This window comes from Cyrtonyx montezumae, unplaced genomic scaffold (genome assembly GCF_038088225.1).
Source record: "Cyrtonyx montezumae isolate F1298 unplaced genomic scaffold, pur_monq_1.0 scaffold_17, whole genome shotgun sequence".
NCBI lineage: Eukaryota > Metazoa > Chordata > Aves > Galliformes > Odontophoridae > Cyrtonyx > Cyrtonyx montezumae.
The window spans coordinates 1,155,206-1,180,454 of NW_027071903.1; the positions used below are offsets into that span (position 1 = coordinate 1,155,206).

The 25,249-nt window shown below is 36.3% G+C and overlaps 1 protein-coding gene across 2 annotated transcripts in view; it reads right to left on the reverse strand.

Annotated features, from left to right (window-relative positions):
- Positions 1–25,249, reverse strand: part of CDH13 (cadherin 13) — a 427,603-nt gene that overhangs the window by 204,180 nt on the left and 198,174 nt on the right. For both annotated transcript variants that reach the window (XM_065733108.1, XM_065733107.1), the window contains exon 5: positions 12,667–12,819. In XM_065733108.1, the coding sequence (XP_065589180.1) occupies positions 12,667–12,819 (153 nt within the window). The remainder of the gene's footprint in view (positions 1–12,666; positions 12,820–25,249) is intronic.

Here is a 25,249-nt window from a genome sequence, read left to right on the forward strand (position 1 = left end):
AGATTAGACTGATACTGTCTGAGCAGTACAAAGGATCCTTCAAGGTAGGTGCAACTTTACGTTACTACTGTTGCTATACCAAGAGTAGCACTTACAAAATTGCTAAATCTCTTCAGGGTTAGAATGTTCCCAGGATATTTCCAGGCTGAGGTGAATAAACTGCATTTTTTGCAAGAGCCACAGTCATGAAAAGTTGATGTTCTGTTGTCACTTCCAGTAACATTGAATAATCATATATATGGACTAAAAAGGACAAATGGTAATGATGGAAATAGAATAAGTGATGAAAATGTATTCAGAAGGACACTAACGGATATTCAAATAAAGCTCAGAAGAAAACATAATGAAGGAAAACCTCATAACAGGGTAGCAAAACACTGTCAGCATTAGGAATGAACATGCTCATAAAATTCTTGGCATTCTGTCTGTCACTGGGAAAGGTGCAGGTTAACTCTCAAATGCAAATGCATATGCCTGAAGTACGCCCTGAGAATGCTACAGCAAAGCATACATCAGTGCCCTGTAAATACTCATTGCAATTGAGTATACAATGTCCACAGAGTCATTTTAAATACTTTTAGCTGAGTTTATTGGGAAAAAAAAATCCTTATATGGTACCGATGGTATTTATTTGTAATTGTTTTCATAGAAACAGTCTTCAGTAGTCACAAAAATCAATGGCATTTCCCTTGTGAGCTGAAAAACTGCAATATATATATATATATATATTTGCTTACTAATTACTGTTACTGTAATGATTTGATTTAAAATAGGAAAAAGGTATTAAAAACTATCTTTCTTAACAAAACAAACTTATGTCAAAAGCCTGCAGTTTGACAGCTATACTTTGGGGAAATTATTTGGAACATAAGGGATGCAGATTTGCCTTTAATTGTAATTTTCATTTGGAATTCAACTAATCAATTCACTAATTCCACTCACAAGATTTAGGAGACAGCTTGCTTTTATATTTCAGTCTGTGTCCGCCAGAATTTACCAGGGAAATGATTTATACACTTGCATCTACAAGTTCAAAGTGATAGAGTTAGTAAGTAAGTATTGATCAAAGCCATCAATAAAGAAATGAAGTGAAATTAAATGCATATTCTGAAACATGTCAATTCTTTTAAAGTATTTTCTTTAATAAATATATTGCCAATACCAATTCTAAACAGTCTTAATAGGTACAGAATAAGATGATCACTAGGGGCCTTGTTACCTTAAAAGTAATGGTGAATATTAATTTTGCAATTTTAAACTTAGAAAATGTAGTATATTTTTCAAGTTGATGTACTGTTCATACATCAAAGGTTACGAATGCATTTACGCTCTCCTGCTTCTCTACATTCACAACTGTGTTCAGCAAAGCTGAATGGCAAGAAAATTACATGTTTAGAGAATCAGTCTGCAGGCTCTTACAGCCCCAAAACACAGGAGACTGTTCTTTAATTTACTGGTTTCATGTACAGTAGATCCATTACTTAATAAGGTTATTGTCATTACGTATACTCTGCAGAGCATAGTGAATACACAATACGAGTTGTCATATGCCAAGATCTGAACTTTAGGCATGACAAGTACCAAAACTGGAACTTTTTATCTAAGTCTCCATCGGATGCTCTAGATTTCTCACTGAGACCAAGATTGCATCCCTTGCTGAGGAAAAGCTGCAACTGCTGGGAATATGGCCTTTGGACCTGTTAACCCTATGATTATTGAATAAAACACAGTCCCTCTGTATTCAGAGGGCACAGCTGATCACTGGGAATCCAGAAGCTCATATAAAATGACTGCCCAGGAGGACATTCTTTCATATCAAATATTTTCTGTCCTGTTCAGATGGGAAAACGTAAAATACAGTAAAGGATCCATAGCATCTTTGAAATCTAATATTTTTAGAACAATTTATTTTACTTCTTTTTGTCTTCTCCTGCAGTTCCCTAGCAGCAAGAGAAAAAAAAATCAAGTTCTTCTAAAACTGCTTTAGAAAACAAGAAATATGTCAAGATTTTACTCCCTCTTAACAATCTGAAAGTGGTGTATCATAATCCTGTTATTTATATCAATTAAATCTGGTAAAACTAACAGAAATATAACAGCAGTACTTTGCTTTTTTGTTCACAATTACAAATAAAAACTGTGACCTGTATTCATATCACCTGTGTATACATAATACATTTAAGAAATAAATATATAATGACAGAGATGCAAATAGATAATAGGCATTTTCAATGCATTGCATTCAGATATCTGAATTACCTTTATGTAAAGTAAATACTAAGAATAATGTCAGAGCAGAAGCTGGGAAGAATTCTGCACAGATGAAGTCTCTACTTTTCAAATAGGAGCCACAAAGACAACCGCAGGGTAGCAGGGTACATGAACAAAAACAAGAAAATTATTATAATTAATATTACTCCAATGTTCTCAACCATGTAACATTTTCAAACAGAGGTTGTTCGACTTCATATCACCTTCTGCAATTTCATCCATGTGTTTTCCTACTCAGAAGCTTTCACTCCCAGCTGGACAATGTTTATGATCATTTCCATTCCACTGTTGGGCCTCAAGCAGTGGTGGGCTGTTCAAGCAGAACATCTACCAGCCCCTATTCCTGCTGCAAGCAGTCTAACAAGTTTAGATTAAATATGCTGAATGTGATAGGAAAGCCCTCAACAAGCACTGTCCTTTTGGATGCATGGTGTAAACAAGAAACTGTCATGGATATAGTACAGAAATATCCAAGAATTTCAAAGCTTTCAACTCTTCAAAAACCATCAACTCTTTTGCATATGTACAAAGAGAAAAATAATTTCCTTACAGATTAGCTTCAAAAGGATCCAGATTTTGTTTTTTACACCTGCCCTTGCAAATTTTAATTTAGTCACACAGCTGCAAGATGAGTTTTGCCAATGGCTACTGAGACCTGCTTTATTCTCTAAAGAAAATTAGAAGGAAATCCCCTGAAAGCAGAAACATCCATCATTTGCATCTAAACATGTAGATTGTTAAACATGCTTATGTGTACTGACATATACAATAAATTATCTGCTAAAAAATTTTAAACTAAAGCGACTTCTCATTAATGAACCACTAAAAAATAAAAAAATAAATCAAGGAATTTACCTAAATATAACTTGGATTTGGGAGTGTATGTAATTAAGAAATAATTGTAAATGACCTGAGTAAATGAGGACAAAAACAGCAAGACTTTTATCATCTACACATTCAACAAATGATGTCACCTAAAATTTCCATAGTGGTATAAGTCTTTTCATACAATGCTCTGTGTTTATAGCTGCAGTTTGCTACAACTCTTTCAATTATTTGCTATTATGCAATAAGAAAGATCTGAAGGAGGAAAAATATAAATGTAGAAGAGGAATCACTCTTTTTTCCATGAGAGTTTTCACCACGGAAGGCTAGTAAGGTTGAAATGAAGATTCATAAATTGTGGTTTGCAACAGTGCCAACCCTTTCATTTTTGAGTTTCACTACACTTAGTGGCTTTCTCAAAGCTCCACCTACTAAATCCTGTCATATTTCCATTTACAAGAGACTAATGTTGGATTGACAGAGAACTTTCAAGGTATGGGTGCTGTGGGACCAAAAAAAAAAGAAGCCCCAAAGCCATATTAAAAAGATTTCAGTGCATCAGTATAAAATTTTCAGGCAAGCTTTGGGGATCTGACTTGCATATTTTAAATTCTCAGTACAAGCAATGGCTCAGAAGGTGAAAGTAGAATGCCTAAGGCTCAGAGTTACTAACTCTCCACAGATAAAAGAAATGCTATAATTAAGAAACTGTAGACTGGGTAATTGCTGTCGGTGTGGTTGCAGGGACAGAACTGACACATTTGCCCAAGAGGTATAAAATAAAGTAAAAAATAATTAAAAATATATTTGGAATGTGGATTCTGAATGATAACCATTGTTGTTTTGTTGTGGGGTGTTGTTTTTTTTTTAATTTATTTTTACAACCCACAGATATTATCCCATGATTTCAATAACGGAGTCTTCATGGCTCATACTACTTCTTTTCCTTTAAGTCTTTTGCAGATATAGAAAAATACAGTCATATATGACTGTGCTGTAGTAGAGGGCCTATAACATAACTACAACATATTAGGGCTCCTACACATTCCTGCAAGAAAAAGCTGGAGCTGAAAGATGGAAGATAACTTGCCTACACATATTTTAATATTTCATAAATGAAATGATAGGCTTTTCCAGGCATTCATGTACTTCTTAATATGTTTATTTTGAGTGAAGAGATAAACAACCTAAAAAGTATTAGAGAGTAAATAAAACTCCCTTTTCCATCAAATTTCTTATCATCACATATCACCTACATCGACTTTTTCATCAGATTGAAGAAAAGGAAGGTTCGTGTATCAAGTAATCTGAAGTCCAGGGTTTCCAAACATGGGATTTAAAAGGAATTTCTTTCTGAATACATCAGATTAGAATGAGTAATGTGGAGCTGCTTTTGCACAGACATGGGATGGCTTTGTATAACAACAAAGCAAAATGATGCTTGGATGATGGTTATGTGTACCCCTTGCAACACAGTTTAGAGAAAGGGTCAGTATGTCAGAATAAGGAAATGCAGAGGGTGTAGAAAAAGTGTGAGTGCATGAAATAAAAGGCCAAGACAGATGGTGAGTAGAAAGGTTATGAAATGAAGTTAAAAGTGCAAGGGAGAAAAAAAAAGATCCAAAAAGGTGGAAAATGGAAAGAAGATTGCAAAAAAGCTTAAGAGAAGTAATATGATTTTCTTCAGGTACATTAAGAGCAAGAGGTCAGAAAGGAAACAGAAGGTCCTCTTGCTGCAGGGAAGAAATTATTGACATAAAAATATAATGAATTCATTGCATTAGTAAAAAAAAAGAAGTATGGGAAGGAAGTAAATGAGGGAAATGAAGGAAATAAAGAAAGCAAACAAGGAGAAAGTTGTCACAGATCATGCTTCAGTTTTATTAATAATGACAATAATAATTTAAGAGAAAAGCTAGAGAGGGTTTCAGACCTACATTTCCAAGATGATGAAACAGAAATAGAAATCAGGGGCTGTCTAGCAACTGGAACATTAAAATTCTGATTTTTGACCAAAAAAGCTCATCTGGGAAATGTTCAGATTCCGCAGCTGAAGGAAACCTTTTATAGCAACATTATTTATTTACACAGAGTACAACACTGAAGGACATTTTATCAAAACCAAGTCCTAGAAACAGATAGGTTTGATCAGATGGGGAAAAAAAGCAGGTCAGTGATAAATATTGTCTTTCAGAACACGCTCAGTTTTGTGCAACTTGTTTGCATGCTTAGCAAAGGATGAAGATCTCCAGAACTCATGGTCTCGTTCCGGGAAGATGAATGGGAAATACACACCTCATATGCAGGTTGCATATAAAATAGGGCACATCCCACATAAACACCTCCCTATTCCCAAACACTAGATTGGTAGTTTCTGTTTTAGCTGTGGTCAGCTGGAACAATGCCAGCGTATCTAATTGGACCTGACAAAAGTTTCTTATGAGAACAAGATTTGCTAAACATGCTGTTTGACCAACTGAAAAAATACTGTTTTTTCCTCTAACCTTCCAAACTGCACCTTTGAATATACGAGTGTAACCAGGCATGTTTGTGCACACAGAAGACAAAAATGCAACAGGTGATGCAGCATTGTGCTACGTGAAGTGGTGAGGGGCCAGACTCAGCTGCAAGGAGCTCACCTACTGCTTTCCTCCCTGCATTCATTGCTGACATGCCCTGTCCAGATGCACGACACATCAGTAGTCTCTGCAAAACTGCTGCTTTGTCCATCACTACGTAATGCTGAGAACAATAGTCTGTGCTTGCAAAGCAAGACACACTGCTTCCCTCCACTGTGGGAAAACGTAAGGTCTGGGGAAAGGGCAGCACTGTCTTTCCAGGTATTTATGTTACACTTAGAACGTTCAGTGCTCAATATTCAAAGAATCATAGAATGGCCTGCGTTGAAAAGGACCTCAAAGATCATCTATTTTCAACCACTGACATAGGCAGGACAGACAAGCACTAGAGCAGGCTGCCCAGAATCACATCCAGCCTTGCCTTGAATGGCTCCAGGGGTGGGACATCCACAACCTCTCTGGGCAACCTGTGCCAGTGCAACTCCAGCCTTAGAGTGAAAAATATCCTCCTAACATCTGACCTAAATCTCCCCTGTCTTAGTTTAAAACCATTCCCCCTTGTCCTATCACTATCAACCCATGTAAACCGTCATTGAATGGTGCTATAATGCAAACAGGCAAAGAAAAGAAAAACAAAAAAACCCAAAAAAACCAGGACCTCCTAAAATGAGAAGCGGCATCACGGCAACATTTCAGTGCTTTAAAATGCAATTAATTAAAAAAAGTAAAAATAATTACAGAGATTATTAATATTAAATGTCAAAAATATTATTAGTCTCTTCCTGTTTTATTGAACACATCATTATTCTTTTCAAGAGTAGTGTTCTTACTGTAATAGTATTTTTTTTTTTAAGAAAAGAAACCAAACAGAAAACCAAATTTCACCTCATTTATTACTGTCTCAGTAAACTTGGATCTTTATTTACTTCTTACTAATGTGCATTCCCACCTCATGCTCCTCAATACAAAATGCTAATTTTGTCCAGTGTTTGGAATTTGAGTTATTTTTAGCACAGAAACCCAACAATCTCTGCATGTGTATAGGTTATAAACAAACTTTTGCTGATTCTTCCATTTATCAAAACTTCTTTCTTTCTGTTTTTGCCACAAATGACATAAAAGTTGAACAGCAGGAATTTCCAAGCCATATGAGCAGATAGGTTAAGAATAAAGCATACGCCCTCTAACAAAACCAACTGTTGACTCTTGTATGCTTTCCACATAAGTGATATGAGGATGCTAGTGGTTTCTAAGATGAATCATAGTGTCCTGCTGATATCTCGTAACATTAAGATCTACAGTATATGTTGACTAGACAATTTACATTAAAAAATGAGGAAGATATGTCAAATTAGAGACTTTTTACAAAATAAATATCTTATGCCCCTTAAGTGCAAATGGGAAAATATACACTAAAAAAAAAAAACAAAAAAAAAAAAACCACATGAATTTTAACTCAATTTCCTGTCAGATTTTCATTTAATTCCATAGAAAAATCTTGGAAAAAATAGATATTCCCAGGAGCTTGACATCCTACCTAAATCCCAGCTGTGCAAACAACTATTTAAATCTTTAAGAACTGTGATTCTACGAAAAATTTATGTGCTCAAATATTTAAGTACACAGTTATGTTGATCATCTTGTTTTTCACCTCCGTGAAGAACAAGCACTAAAAGTCCCCCATGAATTCATGAGTCTGCCCATACAGATCTCATTGAACTACCTAGACTTCTGTAAGGCTTGTTTGTACTGCTACTTTCAGCTTCAATAAAACATCTGCAAATGCTTAATCTTACCCCTTAATAATCTCAATTAAAAAAAAAAAAAAAGAAGGATTAAATAAGGTACCTGTTTTTTTCTCCAGTTTAAGGCATCATCTTTACACGTCTTCTGTCTCTAGATCCACTTGTTACAGAAGAACAGGAAGCAGCCTTTTTTTTATTAATCCATCATGCTTATTTTTTAGTTGAAAATAACTTTTTATGTTGACAGATTCATTTATTTCACCCTTTTCCCATACAAGCAAAAGCAGTACTTAGTTCTGAACAACGTTAGAAACAGAGCTCAGCTTTAAGACAGTATTGTCAGAATGAAGAACAAGTTTCCATATGATTCACACTGTCCTCTCTGTTACAGTACCATTCTGTAGACTGAATGCTTCATCCGAGATTACAGAGAGCAACAGCAGCATGTTAATCTCTTGAGAGAGATTCAAACCAAGCAGCACAGATCCCCAGAGCTCTGTCAGCTGCATGGTCACTGACACAACACCAACTTAATGCAGTACCACCAGCAGTGAAACTTTGCTGCTGAGAAACTTGTGGCTTCAGCAAAAGTTTCTGAAAGGAAATCAGCAGTTGGGTAACACTTTGCCCAGAGCAAATCCTCTACTTCTTTCATTTTGCATCTTCAAGAGGTAGAAGGGATAAAAGCTGGCTTGCTGAAAAGCCCATGTAGGGACAGCTAAACTTCAAGTAGAGCTGCCTGAGAACAACCTACCAGCACTTTCTTGGTCAGCATTAATTGCTCTTTCTGTAGTCATAATATGAAATTAATTCGAAACAATCACCTCTAGTTTTACTCGGTGCTTGCAACATGTATTTTACTGGCTATGCATAATCATTATTCTAATTTTTTCTTTCTTTATACTGACATTTTATGCACTCTCTACATACATATAATGTAAGCAAAAGACTTTTCTCATTTCCAGAATTTTCTATTGTATATCAGTTGATCTAAATACAACTTAAATAAGTTTATCACTTACTAATAATCATATCCATTAACTTAAACTCCCTTTCTTTTTGTACTGATAAAACTCCTAGACAAGTCCGTAGCCTGCCACAAATTCAAGGCTTTTTGATATAACACATGCAGTTTGGGAGCACTGATATGTCTTCTCTGTGTATCATTTATGTTTTAATTAAGTCAAACACAGTGTACAGAAATTTACATCTCCAGAAGATCAAAACCCTTCCTCTCATTGGTTGCTGAGTGCCTTCTCTTTTTCAGTAAATTAGTGGGAGATGACAGAGGTCTGACCTTTCCCAGTTGTAATTGGTTTCAGCTCCAGACAGAGCAGATGACTTATATTTCATAGAATTCTACCAGTACAGATAACCAAGGTAAAGTTTAGACCAGACTTGAAATTAGAAGCAAATTCTTTTTCTTCTCAAACAGGAGGGGTTCATATTTAACTATCTCCATGCAGCATATTGCAGAGACTCAGTATCAGACATTAAGTTATTCTGAAAAAGATGTGGCTGCAGTAAATAGGATTTACATAGAAGACAAATTCATTTTTCTGTACTGGATGATTTACAGCTGTTTACTTCTAGGTATTTATACTACTGAACTACCTTTTTTGTCTGCAAAGATACTTGAGCATCTTTGTCACAAAATACTCCTAGGCAAATGACCATGTCGGTTTTCTTCATGCCTGTGCAGCGTCTCCATTTTTTGTTCCCAACTAAGCTCAGAAACAGAGCCTAGAACTGTGAGCATGGAATATCTGCATCACAGAAATAAGAGTCCAACGGAACCTGAACTCATGCAGTTCCCATTAAAGATTTGGTAGCTGTTCAATGGTCTGAATTCTTTAGCAAGTTCTCAGCCAGTTCTCAGCCTACTTATCCAACATACAGAAACAGTAATACATCGAGAACTGTCCTTATCTCCTTTTCAGTACTGTTAGCATAACTCTTCTGATTATCTCAGTCCATCAGTTAGAAGGGAACCTTTCACAGAAGTGTGATGGCATTAAAAAAAAATGGCAAAAAAGTTGAAAGCTGATTTCACACCTCTGCTCGTTAAGTATTTTCTAAAGCAAATTAAGCTTTTCAATTTAGGACAAAAATAACTAAATCTAACTTTTCACTAACAGTTCAAATTGCCCAGGTAAAGTTAGTCATAGCTCTCATTTTCATACTGTCACTGAATGGCTTTATCAAAATTCATTTGTGTTTGCAAAGGATCGCTTTCTGATTATTTCTCTTTCATGCAGACTGCAGCTATGAAGAAGCCCTTCGATTACAACATCCTGACACCTGACTGAAAGGCAGCTATTGACTGGCTGGTTCTTTGCCACTGATGCTCAGAAGGGGAATATAGATGAATAAAGAACAAAATGTTGGATTTTTTTAACTTAACAATTCTGGTCATCCCAGTCATGGTAATCTACATATTCAACTGTCTGTTTTTACTTAGCATAGCTTCATACAACTGAGACAAAAATTATCACTGGCTCATTCCAGTGTAGTGGCTTTTGAACTCTCACCTAAGCTCTTCTGACACACCTTTGTTTTCCCAGCAGGAACCAGCACATTCTGAAATGTGCAAATGGTTAAGTCACATTCACTGCAACAGTTAATCTCCCTTGACATTATTTTTTAATTGTCTTTTCACAAACTAGTCAGTTTTTGAACATTTTAACTCATTTCATAAAAAACAACTGATAAACCAATCAGATAAGTCAGCTTTGGCAAGGAGCCTGTTTGCAAGGAACACTGTATTAACAAAGCTGCCTTACGTTCCTCTTTCCAGTTTGAGTTTCTCTTGTTATTGGACAAAAATTTAACTAACTTGAAAGCATAACTACAGTGCACCTGAGCTGCATATACATTTTGAAAGAATGACTCTGAATCTCAGATTCTATCCCTCACATTTTGAAATGTCTTTTAGCCCCTACTAAAAATAAAATAATTAAAACAAACAATGGAACATGGCAATTAGCTCAGACAATCAATGATTTTCTGAGTGGGATTCAGTTGTCTTCTAATTTAATCATTTTTCTCTTGTAATGAATATCACAGAGAGAAGTCCTACATGCATTTCAATATTCCTCCAGGATAAACAGGGCAGGAAAAAGCACTTGTGAACATTCAGTAATACAAAGAACAACACATTCTTATAATAGATTAAGTAGTCTTAGCTAATGTAGAATGTTGCAAGGCACATGAATGGTAAAAGCTGCAAAATTCTATGAAATACTATGAACACAAAGCTCTATTTTGTTTCCTATTAGCATATGCTTTAATTCACATCCCTTGAGTACATATGCACTAAGAATAAGAAATAAATCAGTGCTAATGCACTGCAGCCTACTGTGTAGCTGGAACGTTTCAAAAGAATTTCATTTTATTATTCTTGCCCTACCATTAATTGCATATTTGATGGCAAGATGGCTTGCAAAGAACTTGTTATTTTTTCCTGCAGTTCTGTTCTTTCCTTGTTTGTCCTTTGCTTTGAGCTTAGTCTGTAAGGACAGACTGCGGAGGGGGGAGAGGTGGGAAGGGAAGAACTTGAAGAAAAAAAAAAGGTTCACAAATTTTAAACAAAAATTTGAGTCTCTACAATAATTCATCTTTCAGTGTATCGTGGAAATCAAGGAGAAAATCCTTCTGCCTTTCTAACCCCACGATACATCTTCATTGGAAAAAATATGGACTAGATTCAAAGACAGACTAAATGAAATTGAGGGTTCCCCTTCTACAGAACTTTTCAACTACATTTTGCACAACAGGATGCCAGTGAGCATGCTGAGCAGAGTGCTATATAACAGGTTAGGAAGCACTGCAGCCTATTAGGATAGACATTTGCATTGCTCTGGATAATCTACTACACTGCACTATTTGTATATAATTTGCATTGCTTCAAAAAGGCTCCTCTAGGGAAATGTTTTTGTCTTAATTTAAGTGTGTGCTTTGCCAGATCAGATAGGAGGGCCATTTGTGGTTTGATGAATTAGCTTGAAAAGACTACTATGATTTTCTAGTTAAAAAAAAATAATATTCAAGGTTTATACTGAATACATTAAAGTAGAAAGCCAGTATGGATAAAATAAGAAACAGCTGGAAAATGAAGACAAGAAACAGTATTAAAAAGAGAAACAGCAATGCTTCTCGTTTAAGAAGGACAGTGGCAACTGCCACAAATCCTATACAAGTGGTTAACATACATTTCACTGTGAGCCCAAATCAGAAGATGTTAAAGTGTCAAAACCCAACATATGGTAAATTTTTGCAGTGATTTGGAGCAAGCCCTAGTCATCTAAAAGAAAATTCTTCCAGAAGAGGAGAGAAAACAGCACTGAAAGTAGAAGTATTGATCACCACACAGCAGAAGACAACAACTAGGCAGCTGGGGACAGCACTCTGAACTGTCACTGACTCCATGCCCCTTGTGGCTGGAGCATCACTCACTGCACTCTGCACAAGGACACAGAGGTCAGAGAGCTCCTAGCACAAAACTCACAAATCTCAACCATTTTGATTCCAGCTGCTCATCTATACCCAAGTGTCAAGAAGCAATTTATCTGAGGGCACATTTCCAGAGCTAGGGAGAGGCTGTGAATTTACAGATCCTCTATGCATTTCAAGACATTATGGTGAAGTTACCTCACATATATCCAAGACCAACTCTATGATTCTTTATGATCATTTATTCAGTGGGGAGAAATGTAGAATGTATTGATGAGGACAGGAATTTTTCATACAGTCCTTGTTCAAGACATATATTTGACAGTGATGGATCTGTTAACATTCTCATATCAACAGAACCCTCTGTAGATGAATTAAAAGATATCCATTGCAGCAAAATGGAGATGAATAGTATATTCTATTGAAAACTTCACAATTAAAAATAGGAAGAATAACCATGCAGTGCCTTTGAGGCTACTTACCCCAAATACCTCCTTTTGTCTGAACATAATTTTGCATTCACAAATCAAATGCATACAAGGTTTTCAGACTGTACTTCTACTAATGATAAATAATGGAAATCATATGCAGAAAGTAGAGCAGAATTTTGATTGCATGTGAAAATACACACATTTACAATTTCCAAAGGATAACCAGTCCTTCTAGAGATTTTACAGGACAGTGGCTCGCAATTTAGCCTCCAGCAACTGCAGTCCTCTCAAAAACTAATACACACACTCAAAAGTATATATTACCAACACAGAAGCAGAGATTCGATTTCTATGAGCACTCACCTCATAATTGGCTATTGCTTCTCTATCCAGGGGTCGGGTCACAGAGACATCCCCACTGATCTCATTGATTCTAAAAATTCCTTTTGGGTCTTGATCTACTCCCTTACCAGAGAGTCGGAATTTTGCTCCCTCTGTCCCTTCACTGCTGATGACCTGCATGGCAGAAAACAAGAAGTTATGGACCATATTATAAATGCTTTTAAACTCACATAAGCAATTTCAATTTTTGTCCTAATGTTGAGATACATTCCCTGTCAATAATACAAAAACACAAAATGTGGTTTCAGTAATTTGGAAAACGCTGCAATTCTCATGCTAAACCATGGAAAAGCTAATCAAGTCTTTAGCCAGTTGCTGTCTTGTCTTTACTGTCTTTGATTTCACTACTTAAAGTTTCTGTTATTCCTTGCTAAGGTATGCACTCCATGGCTAGCATCTGACATTTCTTTTCTACTTCTGTTTTCAGTTATATTGATAAATATTAACTTGAAGAAAGAAATCCTACAAGAAACATAGAAGGAAATGATAAAAAAGAAAAACCAGTTACATTCCCCCAAGTGGGATAAAGAATATAAATTTCACAACCTCTACAATGTCAGATAGCCATCATACATTATTTTCCAATTAATCATCCCTTTTTATTAGGGGTCCTAGTCATCACAGCAGCTGACTTTGGGGATGTTTTTCTTTCCCTGATTCCCTTGTATGCTATTCCTTTCTCAGGATTTTAAACCAAGGAAAAAACTCACAGAAACGTCTGGACAGCCTGCCCAGAACTCTGCTCAGTCACACAGTTGAAATTCCTCCACTTTCCAAACTTTTGGATACTTATATATACAGCTGTGTGCACAGAAACTCCCGGTTACTATCACTACTTGTTTCCCAATCAGAAAAAATCCCTAAAAATCCAATTTCAAGGCTATCTTACATTACTGACAGTAGCATATGTAAACTTGCAGGACTACACCATGTATCTTATAAACTACATGCTTTGCAAATTTGTATTTGCACACCAGAATCTAGGAGGATTATAAACTAATCTTGCCCTTTAAGGCTGACAATCTTGCCAACCCATTCTTTTCCACTGCTGTTTCATGTTCTTTTGTTTCTAGCAATTTTATATCCTTGATGTTTCTGCAGAAATCTTAAGTCAAATATTTATATGCTAGTTTGAATCACAGCTCAGGAATAAGAAGGAGCAAGTGGCATTAGGAATCTGGACCTGTTCCCATTTTGAGATAATAAATATGCAGAGTGTTTAATAATGTCCCTGAGGAAATACATGTTTGCTGCCCTATTGCTGAGGGTTCAGCAATGCTGGTTGACATATTATTGGTCAGCAAGATTTTGACTAAACTCTATAATCATTATTCCTTTATTTTAATTGAGAAAAAATAGCCACAAGTTATGAAATAAGAAATCAGCACATTCAGAGATAAAATTTTAATTCTTAAATCCTTTGGGATAGAAGGAATTTCAAAGTAAAAACCTATTTCCCCTATTTTTTTTCCTTCCTCCTCCTAATTCAGAAACAGTAGTGATGAAGTTTTCTTCCTGTGTATTTCTGAGAATGTCATGACAAAGCACAGAGGCAGGTGACAGAAGGGCAAACTAATATTGCACTTCAGGTTTTGCAATGAAACATAAACATAATGGCTGTACTTGCTGCTCAGTCCTTGTTTTCACCCATCTCCGTTGTTCATTTGTTTGTTACATCAAGCTTAAAAACACATTTTCCTTTCTCTTTAACAAATCAGTGCCTTGACCATTACTCACCCTTGTAGGGAAGAGAATTGCTCGTCCCTTTCCTGATTTCTGAGCCTTATTGCAAGAAGACAAGTGCACTTTCCCATGCAATATAAGAAGAGCAATTTGAAAGGCACCAGCACAGCCACAGGCCAGCAAGCAAATCTCATTTGGAGTTGTCTGCACGACAGTCCTATCCACCACAGCTGTCAAACATTTCCTAACTGTTTATAACACATTTAAGATATGGTAAAGGCAAGAGGGCTCAGCTACAACAAGCCACAGAAAGGAAGCAGAACAAATCATGGGCTTCACTGACATGCAGCAAGGGAATTTATTAAACAAATTCCAGATCATTATATGCAGATCCTTCTTCACCACAGACAGAAAGTGATAATAACAGTACTAAGAAGCATCCCTGCAAACATGACTGCTGGAAAAATTTCATTTCGACTCCATATCTGACGAAGATTTAACCTTCAATATAAGGGCACAGCATCCCTGTTTGGTACCTGAAAGGTTAGTAGCCCTTGGAGTTGCAGTACATCCCACCCTCAATTCTAACCATTCCTCAGTATATAATGCACAAGAACAGTTGAGTTAGCAGAAGGTAGAAAAGGTAGAGATATTTTTTTTCTTCTTTTGAATGACGGTGTGTGCTTGCTGAGCCTTCTCAAAGCCTCAGGAAGCAGGCACGTTCACAGAGCAGGTATGTGCAGACACTTCTACCTACTTAGCCATTTCGGCTATTATTGCACAGCAACTCATGCTTGATGTAGTGATAGGAAATTCAGGTTAGAGATGCTCCATATAACACTGCATCATTTGTTCAAGAGCAGCGACGGCATTGCAAAAAGCAATTTTGAGGAAGCACGATTTCTTTAAGCATAATTAGCCACAAGAGGGAGCTACATACTCCCGGGAACGTAGGGAAGAACCTGAACATCTCCTAATTAAGGAGCCTCTATAATGGCTGCATAGTTCAAAGAAAGTGTGTTTCCCAGTTCACAACAAGTGCAGTACAATGAAGAGTTTAATAAAAATCTGGTTTAATTTGCCATATGGTTTGCTGCTTCAACGAGAGCAAAGAACAGGAGGGTTGTCTGACATCCCTGGCAAGACTGCTATTCTGAATATTCTGAATATACACAGCACTGTTTATATGAGCATTTCCTAGGTTACAATGTATTATAGACAACAATGCTCTCCCAATTTACAAGCTGAGGAAGAAACAAACAAACAAACAAACAAACAAGGCCAGATTATTTCGGCTGGAACATTTGCTTTGGGACATTGCTTTCCTGTTTCTAAAAAATAGCTGTTTCCTCCAGTTGCTACTACCTACAGTCTAGACAGAAGCACTTCTTTCCCTAATTTGTTCACAGCTTTAGGAACTCCAGAGCAGGTTCTACTACTGAAAATCTCTGCACCATATGACAGTGACTATCTGTTTTGTACAAAGCCACTTCATTTGGGGTTGGTGAGATGCCCCACTGTTAGAAGCACTCAAAGTCAGCCCAGCTAGGGCTTTGAGCATCCTGTACTAATGACAGAGGTCATGGACAGACCCCCATGGCAAGGGTCAGGGACTAGGTGGTCTTCAAAGGTCCCTTCCAACCCAACCCAACCCAACATGTGCAGATGCAATAGTCACGACAGATGTCAGTACAGACTTGTGAAGGTTATTTCCTCTCCCAGGTCTCAAAGGACAGTGTAGATGGAAATATGATTCACTTCCCTAGCTCCATGGGGCCAAGAGAATAAACACATTGAAAATGAAAGGGATCAATGTCAGAACCACATACATAGTACCCAAGACAAAACAGCATTCAAATATTATTATTTTCAAAAAGGCAAAAAGAGCAGGCTTCTGCTCAACCAAGAGACTCTTTCAAGGAAACATGTTACTTAGCTGACAGGATCTGCTTTTTGCTGAACCATAGCTGTAACATATTTACCAAGTGCTGTTTTTCTGCTGACATTATGTATCCCCTCCAGCTAAACTCATTCCAACATTGTGATCTCTCTTTTGTTGTAGGTTTACCACAAAAGTAAACCTGTGTTCTCAAGAGAAGAAGAGAAATAGAAGTAGGGAAAGCGCACACTACCCCCAGAGAGCGACTTTACCATTCTGGAGCTGTAATAAATCTTTGCTTAACAGCACCATCCGTGTTCAACAGTCTCATTGTTTGCTTCAGCCACTTCTGTGATTTGTGCTTGGCGCTGTCCAAATCAGAGATATATTGCTTTCAATTTGTAATTAGAACACAAATGTCATCCTCTGAGAGGTATATCTCCTTCCTACCCTACCACTTTTCACTTTGGAGTGTTAGACTGTTTCCATAGTGTGTTTTTGGGTTTTGTTTAGTTGGTTTTCATGGTGGTGTTTTTCCCCTCTTCTCCTTCTTACCCTGCAAAACACCATGAGCCACAGAATGCTTAGCAGAGAACTTCTTTCTTCCTTCAATCCTTGCACTACAGAAGACTAAAGCACAGTTTTAAGGAACATTGTTTAGATGTCACACAAATAATTAAACAGGCACCTCCTGCCCTGCTGTACTGAAAGCCACCCTGCAGCCAGAGGCTCCACCTGCACTGTGCTATGACTCAAACAGTCTCAATAAAGGTAAGTGCAAACTACTCTTGTCCTTCTTCAAAAGCCTAAACTTGCTCCAAGTTCCTCATTACCACAAGACAAACATACAATACTTGTGGTTATAAAGCAATTTATTTAAATTTGCTGGGTTTAATCATTTTAATGTCTGTCGGCTCTCAGCACATCAATCTTTATTAATTAAGGATTAGACCAACTAGTTAACCATGGAAACTTAGTTCTGCTCTTTGACAAAAGCAGACACATGTCTCCATTTCATCTCTCCCTCTGACCTGAGCTTAAATCAGAATGCATTCAATATTTAGTTGATGCTTGAGGATTTCTGGGTGATTTACTGAATAAATAAAGGTAGCAGGAGTTATAAAATTATTCTACATGACTGTGTCCTCTGTTCATGATAACCAGGGATAAAACAAATGAACTATACATGACATTTTGTGTTTTATGTAATATTTTTCCTATTCAGAAGGAAAGCTTTGCTGTCAGGTGCATTAAAACTTCCTTTCATAATCACCAACCTTAAAAAATAATTATTAACTTAAATGCATCTGCACAAATGCTCATTCAGTATGTTCTCCAAAACACAAGCTAAACGAATACAGTTGGAATAATATTTGCAAAAGCCAAAATTACAATGGAATAAGTCATCAGCAATTAAAGATTCTCATGTAATAAAGTAACAGAGGCAGTATCATGGTCTTGAGATTCAAAATAGTTTCAGATCAGTTTTCAACCCCCATTTAATGTATGAGAAAAGGTTTTCAAAGCTGTATAAATCTCCTAGAGCATATGCTGCAACCCAAATGCTTAAACCAGCATATCAGTCAATTACTTACTGCTTGTTGACAGTCCTAGTAAGAAGTATATACTGCCCTGAGAACACAAAAGGTATACATATAGAAGACAAAAGACTTGATTTACCTCTGCAAAGAAAGCCATGTCAGTTATTTTAACCTTAAAATCCTGTGTCACATCCCCCAAGACAAAGCTTAAGCTGTGAGAAACACATAAGCAAAAAAGCATTTGGATTTTTGCACACAAATGTCTACCAGGGAAAACCACTATTACAAGACCAGCTGGTACTTCTCATCTGCATTCTTTTGTATTGGTTCTCTTACAGCTCTTAGAAATTACAGAAAAATATTCCTCACACAAGACCACACGTATGACTATCGCACCAAGATGTTTACAAACTGACACCTTTTTAACAGCGATATAAAATTGTTGAAGCATTGATTGCTCAGTGAACAAATACCTTGAAGATGGAAGATTTTACACCAACTGACACAGACATAATGTGGGAATAAAAGAACCAGGAGTTGAAACTGAAACAAATTACAAAAATGAAACATCATGCACTATTATTATCAAATTAAGAAGGTGGGTTTTTAAGAGCTTTATGGTGGAAAACATTACAGAAGGTGTCAAATTTAGGAACAACGTTGTTGAAATTAAAGCATATATTCTTAACATATTTTTGATGCATGTTTGCAGTAGTGGCATTGGGCTGCAGACTGTACAACTGTTCCTGGCTTGAAGCAATCCAAAGAAAGCTGAGTGAGTGCTGTTGTCAGGCAGCATATTTAGAACTTCAGGTACATGAAGAAAGTAGAACTTGTAGCACTAGTAAATGCAGACATTTAAATATTTTGTTGAACAGGGGCTGTGCTTTGGGAAGAACTTGCAATCTTTCTATTATTTGGTTACAGCAGTGCAAGCACAAGGTTTTAGTCACTATAATAAAAACAATTCTGAATCTGAAGTTTGCCAAGTGTAATAAATTCCATAGACAGATATTTCAACACGATGTTTTAATGTATGAAAATGACATAGTGTATCATCAACTGGTGAAGCGCTTTCACCAGCGGCGCCCATTTTCAGAGCTCTTTTTGGGATAATCAACACAAACAGGACATTACATATTCAACCAAAATATTCCATCTCAACATAATGGCTTTTGATTGTAATTATGCGTAGGCTTTTCAAAGTTCAGCTCAGTTTTGTAGTAAGATGCACAGGTGCCCAAATGGAACAAAATTACCCCATGCATGTGGAAGCCCCATGCACCCGTGGGCCCCCCTTGTTTGAAGTTTTTTATACAGATGTAACAGTTTCCCTCAAAGAATCATCCACATCACTGAGGCCTGCAGGTTTCATCTACCAAATCTGGGGATCTGACCAATACAAATAGCTACCAGTGAGCGCTTGCTTTTAGACAGAAGTAAATTAATTCCATGAACACATAAAGATGTGTGTTATCGTTTGCGGGAGGTAATTCTTCAACTTCCTTTTGCTCTTAATTTATAAAGAGCAAGAAGATTCATTACAAATACTTTTCACTTTCCCTTTTCCTAAGAAGCAGTTGATTTCAGATAGGTATCTGCAGACTCAGGGATCAGTACATGACAATCTCCTTCTACTGACAGCATGAAATTTATAAACACGGGTTTTCATAATCTCAGAGGAGAATCATCTTGAAATACTGCATGTCACAGAATGCCTGGATTTTCAGCTGGCTGATTTGGCCTATCAGCAGCAATTTAATCATCATATTTTAATTGCTACTTAAGTTACTAACTTGCAACAAATCCTCTTATTTGAAGGAATTTGAGGAGCACCAGACTCTGAGTGACAACCTGCTGAAGTAGATATAACGTTATAGTGAGTTGGGAATGATCTGACTGTGACAGATGATGTTACAAGAAGAAAATCTCAGGTGGTCTTTAAAGATGTAAAAGAATTATTTGGATTTGCAGAGGTGTTCAATCGCAAATTTATCATCAGAGAGAACATTTGATGTTTTCTAATTTCAGAAATTAATGACAAAGTACAGAATACACAACAATCAACACATATGGTGTAAGTCTACAAGGAGTAAGAGAAAACAGAAGAATAGAGATGATGTACAGCATCTGCTTCCAGGTATTTCACTGTGTTATCTATTCCCAATGAGATCAGAGACTCCATTTTACTCAAGGTTACTTTTGCAGTATCCAGAAAATCATGAGGCACTCAGATCTAGCACTGGGCTAGAAGCAGCACAGCAGCACCTCAGCTGCACCATGCCCAGCCTAAAACAAGTTGCAGAGGTGTAGAGAAGTCTGTCCTGGGCTCTAGGGGGTATATTTAAAAGAAAGGACTAAAAGTAATAAAACAAGAAAAAAAAGGAGTTGGTGAGAACGATTCGCTTAAAAACAGTCTTCAAAATTAAGATTAACTTCAGTTTGAAGAAATTTGTTGTAAGACTGTGTTATATTTTATTTGGCTTTAACTAGAAATCTGACAAGTCTACACTTCTAAGAGCACTTTGCTGTTAAGGTGAACGTAGAGGAATAAGTACTGTAACAAAAGCATTTTAAAATCTTTAACTGAAGGTACTAAAAAAGTGATATGAGGAAGGTTTTTTTGTTGTTGTTGGTGGTGGTTTTTGCCTTTATTTTAGTTTGTTTTATTTTAGTTTAGTTTATTTTAGTTTAGTTTTTTTCCCTGCCATTATAGGAAGTCAGTGTAATACTTCTAGATACTTTAAGAACCTGCTTAGCACCCAATTCCTATTTGTAACAAACAACTCAGATCTAATTATAGATTTTTCTCAGCCACTAGTTCCCTAGGAAACAAATCCATGGCTCATGTCTTGTGCATGGAAGGTCAAAATAGGAAGTTAAATATTTTTCTGTGTATAGAAACTTATCTAGAGGTCACAGATCCACATCTCAGCAGATGTTGATGTTCCTGTCTGGGACAGATGGACACTGTATTTGACAGATATCTTGAATATCTAAACACTTTGATCTGAGGAAGTGCTTCCTACTTCCATTATTTGGGATATTCTATGGCTTTTTATGCTGTAACAAAGGATTTTAATTTTCATTTTCCAAACCCATTTTTGTTTTTATCAGTGAGTCCACCTCACCTTCACCTTAAATGTTTAGCAGGCAGAGGTCGATGCAGGATCTCTACTAAGTAGTTACAGTTGATTAGAAAAGCAAAAAAATTAATTTCAAGTGACAAATGGTAAGTAAAATTTATATTTTCTGATGTTGGCTCTCAAAGTTAACATATGTCATTACAAACTGAGACATTTTTACCTGTAGTAGTCTTAGGGAAAAAGGAAAAAGAAGTTATAAATACTACTACTCATATTTTGAATTGATTCCAATGCATTGTCGAAAAAAAAAAAGGACAGACAAAAAAAGATTCATTGGAAACCCAACTGGAACAGGAGCAAAGTAGAAAGAATGTGAGGGTGGCAGAGGGATGCTATGTCAGATGAGTCCTCCTCATCTATAACAGAAAAATACCATTCCACTCTATCCTGAGCCATTTACAATGACAGCTTAAAAGTTATGTAATTACTCAACAATCTTACTCCCATGAGCATAATATTCAGAGTGACTTAAGGTCAAATAAAGGATTTAAGCTAAATCAAAGTGTCTTCAACCTGTAGGAAGCCAAAAGTAAGCCTACACTGTCAGCACATCTGAGTTACATACAGAAACTCCTGCTGATTGCCTCCAAAGCTTTAAGGAGGTCTCGTTCTGCTCATGTCTGTGGCCTTCCATCAGGACCCAAGCCCACAACCAAACTACAGACATGGACTGCATTGATCCCTAAACCAATGGATGGAAAAATATACATTCCATTAAATATTTTTGGATATCTACTTTATTCTTTTTCATTTACATTCTTTTTCAGTGTTTATATATATATATATATGCATATAAAATTATTTGATTTTCTATTTCACAGATCCAATTGTGCTGCATTACCTTTGCTTATCTTGCTGTAATAGATTGAATTCCCAATAGCCAGAGGTGGAAAAAAAAAAAGAAAATCATGTGACTGGTGAAACTGCTACCACTAGAGAGCTTTTCAAATCTTCTAATGACTGCTAATCTTAGATTGGCATTCCATTGCTGAGTGAGGGTTACCCATCTTATTGCACAGAGCATTGCAGGCATGATTGTCTGGCCAAGGACAACCTAATATCACTATGCAACAAATTGCATTCATTCAAAAACAAGGCAGCAGCTTCAGAAAGCACAGGTTTTTTCATCAGTGTAGCAGATACCTCATTTACTGTGACACAGGGAATCCGAGGCAACGTTTTCTTTGCTTTTCTGAGATCTTACCCTCCCTTATATTTCTGGAGGACACCCTAGTTTTCTTTAGTTGCTAATTTCCAGATGGGGCTAATGAGCATTTTAACTATACCATTCTTTGATTAGCCTAATTCTAACAATCAAAACATTAACTGAGAGTGGGTTTGTTAGCAATTAGATAGGTGAGTTTGCCTTCGGGCTTCTGGGTTTAGCCAGACTTGATGTTCTGAAACATTTATTGTTTTCTTTTGCCAGTGACAGTGTCACCAAGATGTGGTTAGGCACATCTTAAGTCTCATGATATCTTTTCAGTAAAGTTTACTCTTTCTCTCCTCTTCCTTCCTTTCTCCTCTATTCCAAAGAACCAAAGGTAAAGGTTCAAAATCCTCATTTTAATTAAAAACTTTACAGTTAAAAAGCTACCACTATCTTAGATTTATCTTCCAACTGCAAAGAGGTCACCTTTAAACTTTGCAGATTGCTTGACTTATGTGAAAACATCTTGCTGGAGGTGTAATTAGTGACAAAGTTACATTAGTCTCTTAAAAAGCATTCAGATGACTCCTCAATAATTGCAATACAGTCTTAAATGTATGTCATTCTTCATGAAATCATGCTGGGAAATTATGAAATCAATCAAGATGAAATTAGCTAAGAAGAACACACAATTTCCAAACTATGCAGAACTTCAAACTTGGATTTCCTCTTCTAAAAGCTGGAAGATCTTTAGAGTTATGGATCAATTAAGCTTCAATAATACATTTGTTGCACTCTTCTCCACTATGTCAGTTATTGTATTCTAAGTACACTTACACTTTCAGTTAACAGCAATACCTGAACAACCTTCTGAAATGAAACCTTTATTTGACAACTCAACAATAATCAAAAAAACAGCTACGTGAAATGGTGTCTAAAAGGAAGCTAGCAAAGCAAATCTAGCCTGGTAGTCAGATTCACAGAGAAACCTACTGTATTGAAGCAACCTACCCTGTCATTGTCTGTCTCCACAAATGACTTTTCCAACTACTTTAAGATTTAAACAATGACGTTAATAATAATTTCTGCGTACAAGAATTAATAACTATGAAATAACGGTGAAAAATAATCATTATTTATAACTTTGCACTGTCGTACAGCTGAAACGAATATCCCATTCAAATTCTTCAGTGATGAATTTTGTTTTCACAGGCTGAGTGTTTTGCACTATCATAGGAAATGAAACATTATTACATTCCACTCAGCTCATCATGTTCCTTCTTTAAGTAATTTTCTGAATGGTTAGAAAATCTCATGTTTTAACAGACAGAGAGAAACGAAGGTGCTTTTGTTGTACTCACAGACATACAAGAAAGAATAAATAACTCCCAAATCTATTAAAAGAATTTGAAAATTCAATATAATATCCTTGAATGCTCTTTAAGGTTGTTTTCCCACCTCTCTTTTCCTTCACCTACTTTGTATAACTGTTGTACATGATAAATTTTGGTTTCACTAATTTCAATTCAGCACTGTATGAGAGTGTAGCCACCCTCACAATGCAAGTTCATTAGAATTAATAGTTAAGCTCTGCTAATTTCTGTCTATCCAGTCCCTTATTTCTTAGGCTGTGTCTGAGAGATGTAACACAGAAATGGCAATAGCTAATGATAATGATAGAGACCCAAAAGAAAGCTGTAACTACCTTGGTAAGTTTGATTGCTCCTCATATGAACAAAACCAGTCTATCATAACTAAAGGACAGAACCAATGACCTTTAAAAAGGCTTATAAAAGATTTTAAAACATGTTAAATTAAGCTACTGTATTATTACAAAACCTATTCATAGTAACATTCAAAAGGGCTGTACATATCTAAAATCCACAAAAGAAATATGTACCAGATAGACCTTAATTTGTGCAAAGCCAGCAATGAATTCATGAAGTAGAATGGTTACTGTGGTAGGCATAGAAATCAAAGTGTGAATCTCTTATCCTAATGTTTCCACCGGGAATTTTGCCATTCATTCTGTGGGAGTTTCATTTCTACCTAAGCTCAAAAATCTATGAACCTCAAGATAGAGCATACTTAACATACAGTAATTTGGGGTGCTCAGTTGTCTGTAGAGCACCATCTGTTATTTCATATGTGCTTGATGGAACTACATAAGGTCTTCGGAAGTATACCTCTAACAGTTTCTACTAAACTTGTAGAAAGCCACAAACAAACCCAAGGTATCTCAAGTTACTTGTTGGTATCACGGAATCGATATGGTTTTTTTTATTTGAGTCCAGTAAGAACTTTATGTATGCGCAGTGAAATGATCTTCACCTGTTGCTAATTTTAATATGAGATCACTTAAGAAAAAAAATCACAGGCACTAAAAGATTACTGATGTTCATTTGCATCTAGATGCCTCAGCATACCTGATCAGGCACTTATAAAATTATTTCATTCCATTTTGCAGCAACACCAATTATTCAAACCTCATTTCCATAGAATATAATCACACAAGTTTAGCATGATAATTCATTCATCAAATTTTATAATTTCCTTCCTAGAAATACAAGAAGCCGAGTTACAAAATTTAATTATGCATAACATCTATATTTTCTGAATCAGCAAGCCAAGAGTTGTCTTCATTCCAACTGTCTTTCAGTCTTTTCTCCTACTGCAACAGGTATTCATATAAAAATATATGCACAAACATGTATGCATGTGTGTACAAAAACCTATGCATTGTATATATATTTAAAATTATTTGCAGACATTAATGTGCTTCCAGCAGTTTCACTTCAGCCTCATTAGCTGTCAAGGCAAATTACAGTCACCTACAGGCTTGCAGGTATGTGTTAAATACTTACTCTTCACTTGCAGGTGCTGATGTGAACTGCTGTTTCAACTCAATGCACTACAGCAAACTATGTCCCAAAGCTTGCAACACTACTGGATCAAATGCCTTAACAAGAAATTAAAGTACAAAGTAGTAATAATATGCATCTCAGGTAGCTTTTGGTATATGAAAAAAGGGCCTAATTTGTAACAAGAAATGCATGTACTATTAATTATCCTTTTAACACACAGAGATCTTATCGTAATTATCCCAACTGCAACTGACTTTTCCCTAAAGGCAAACAAACATTAA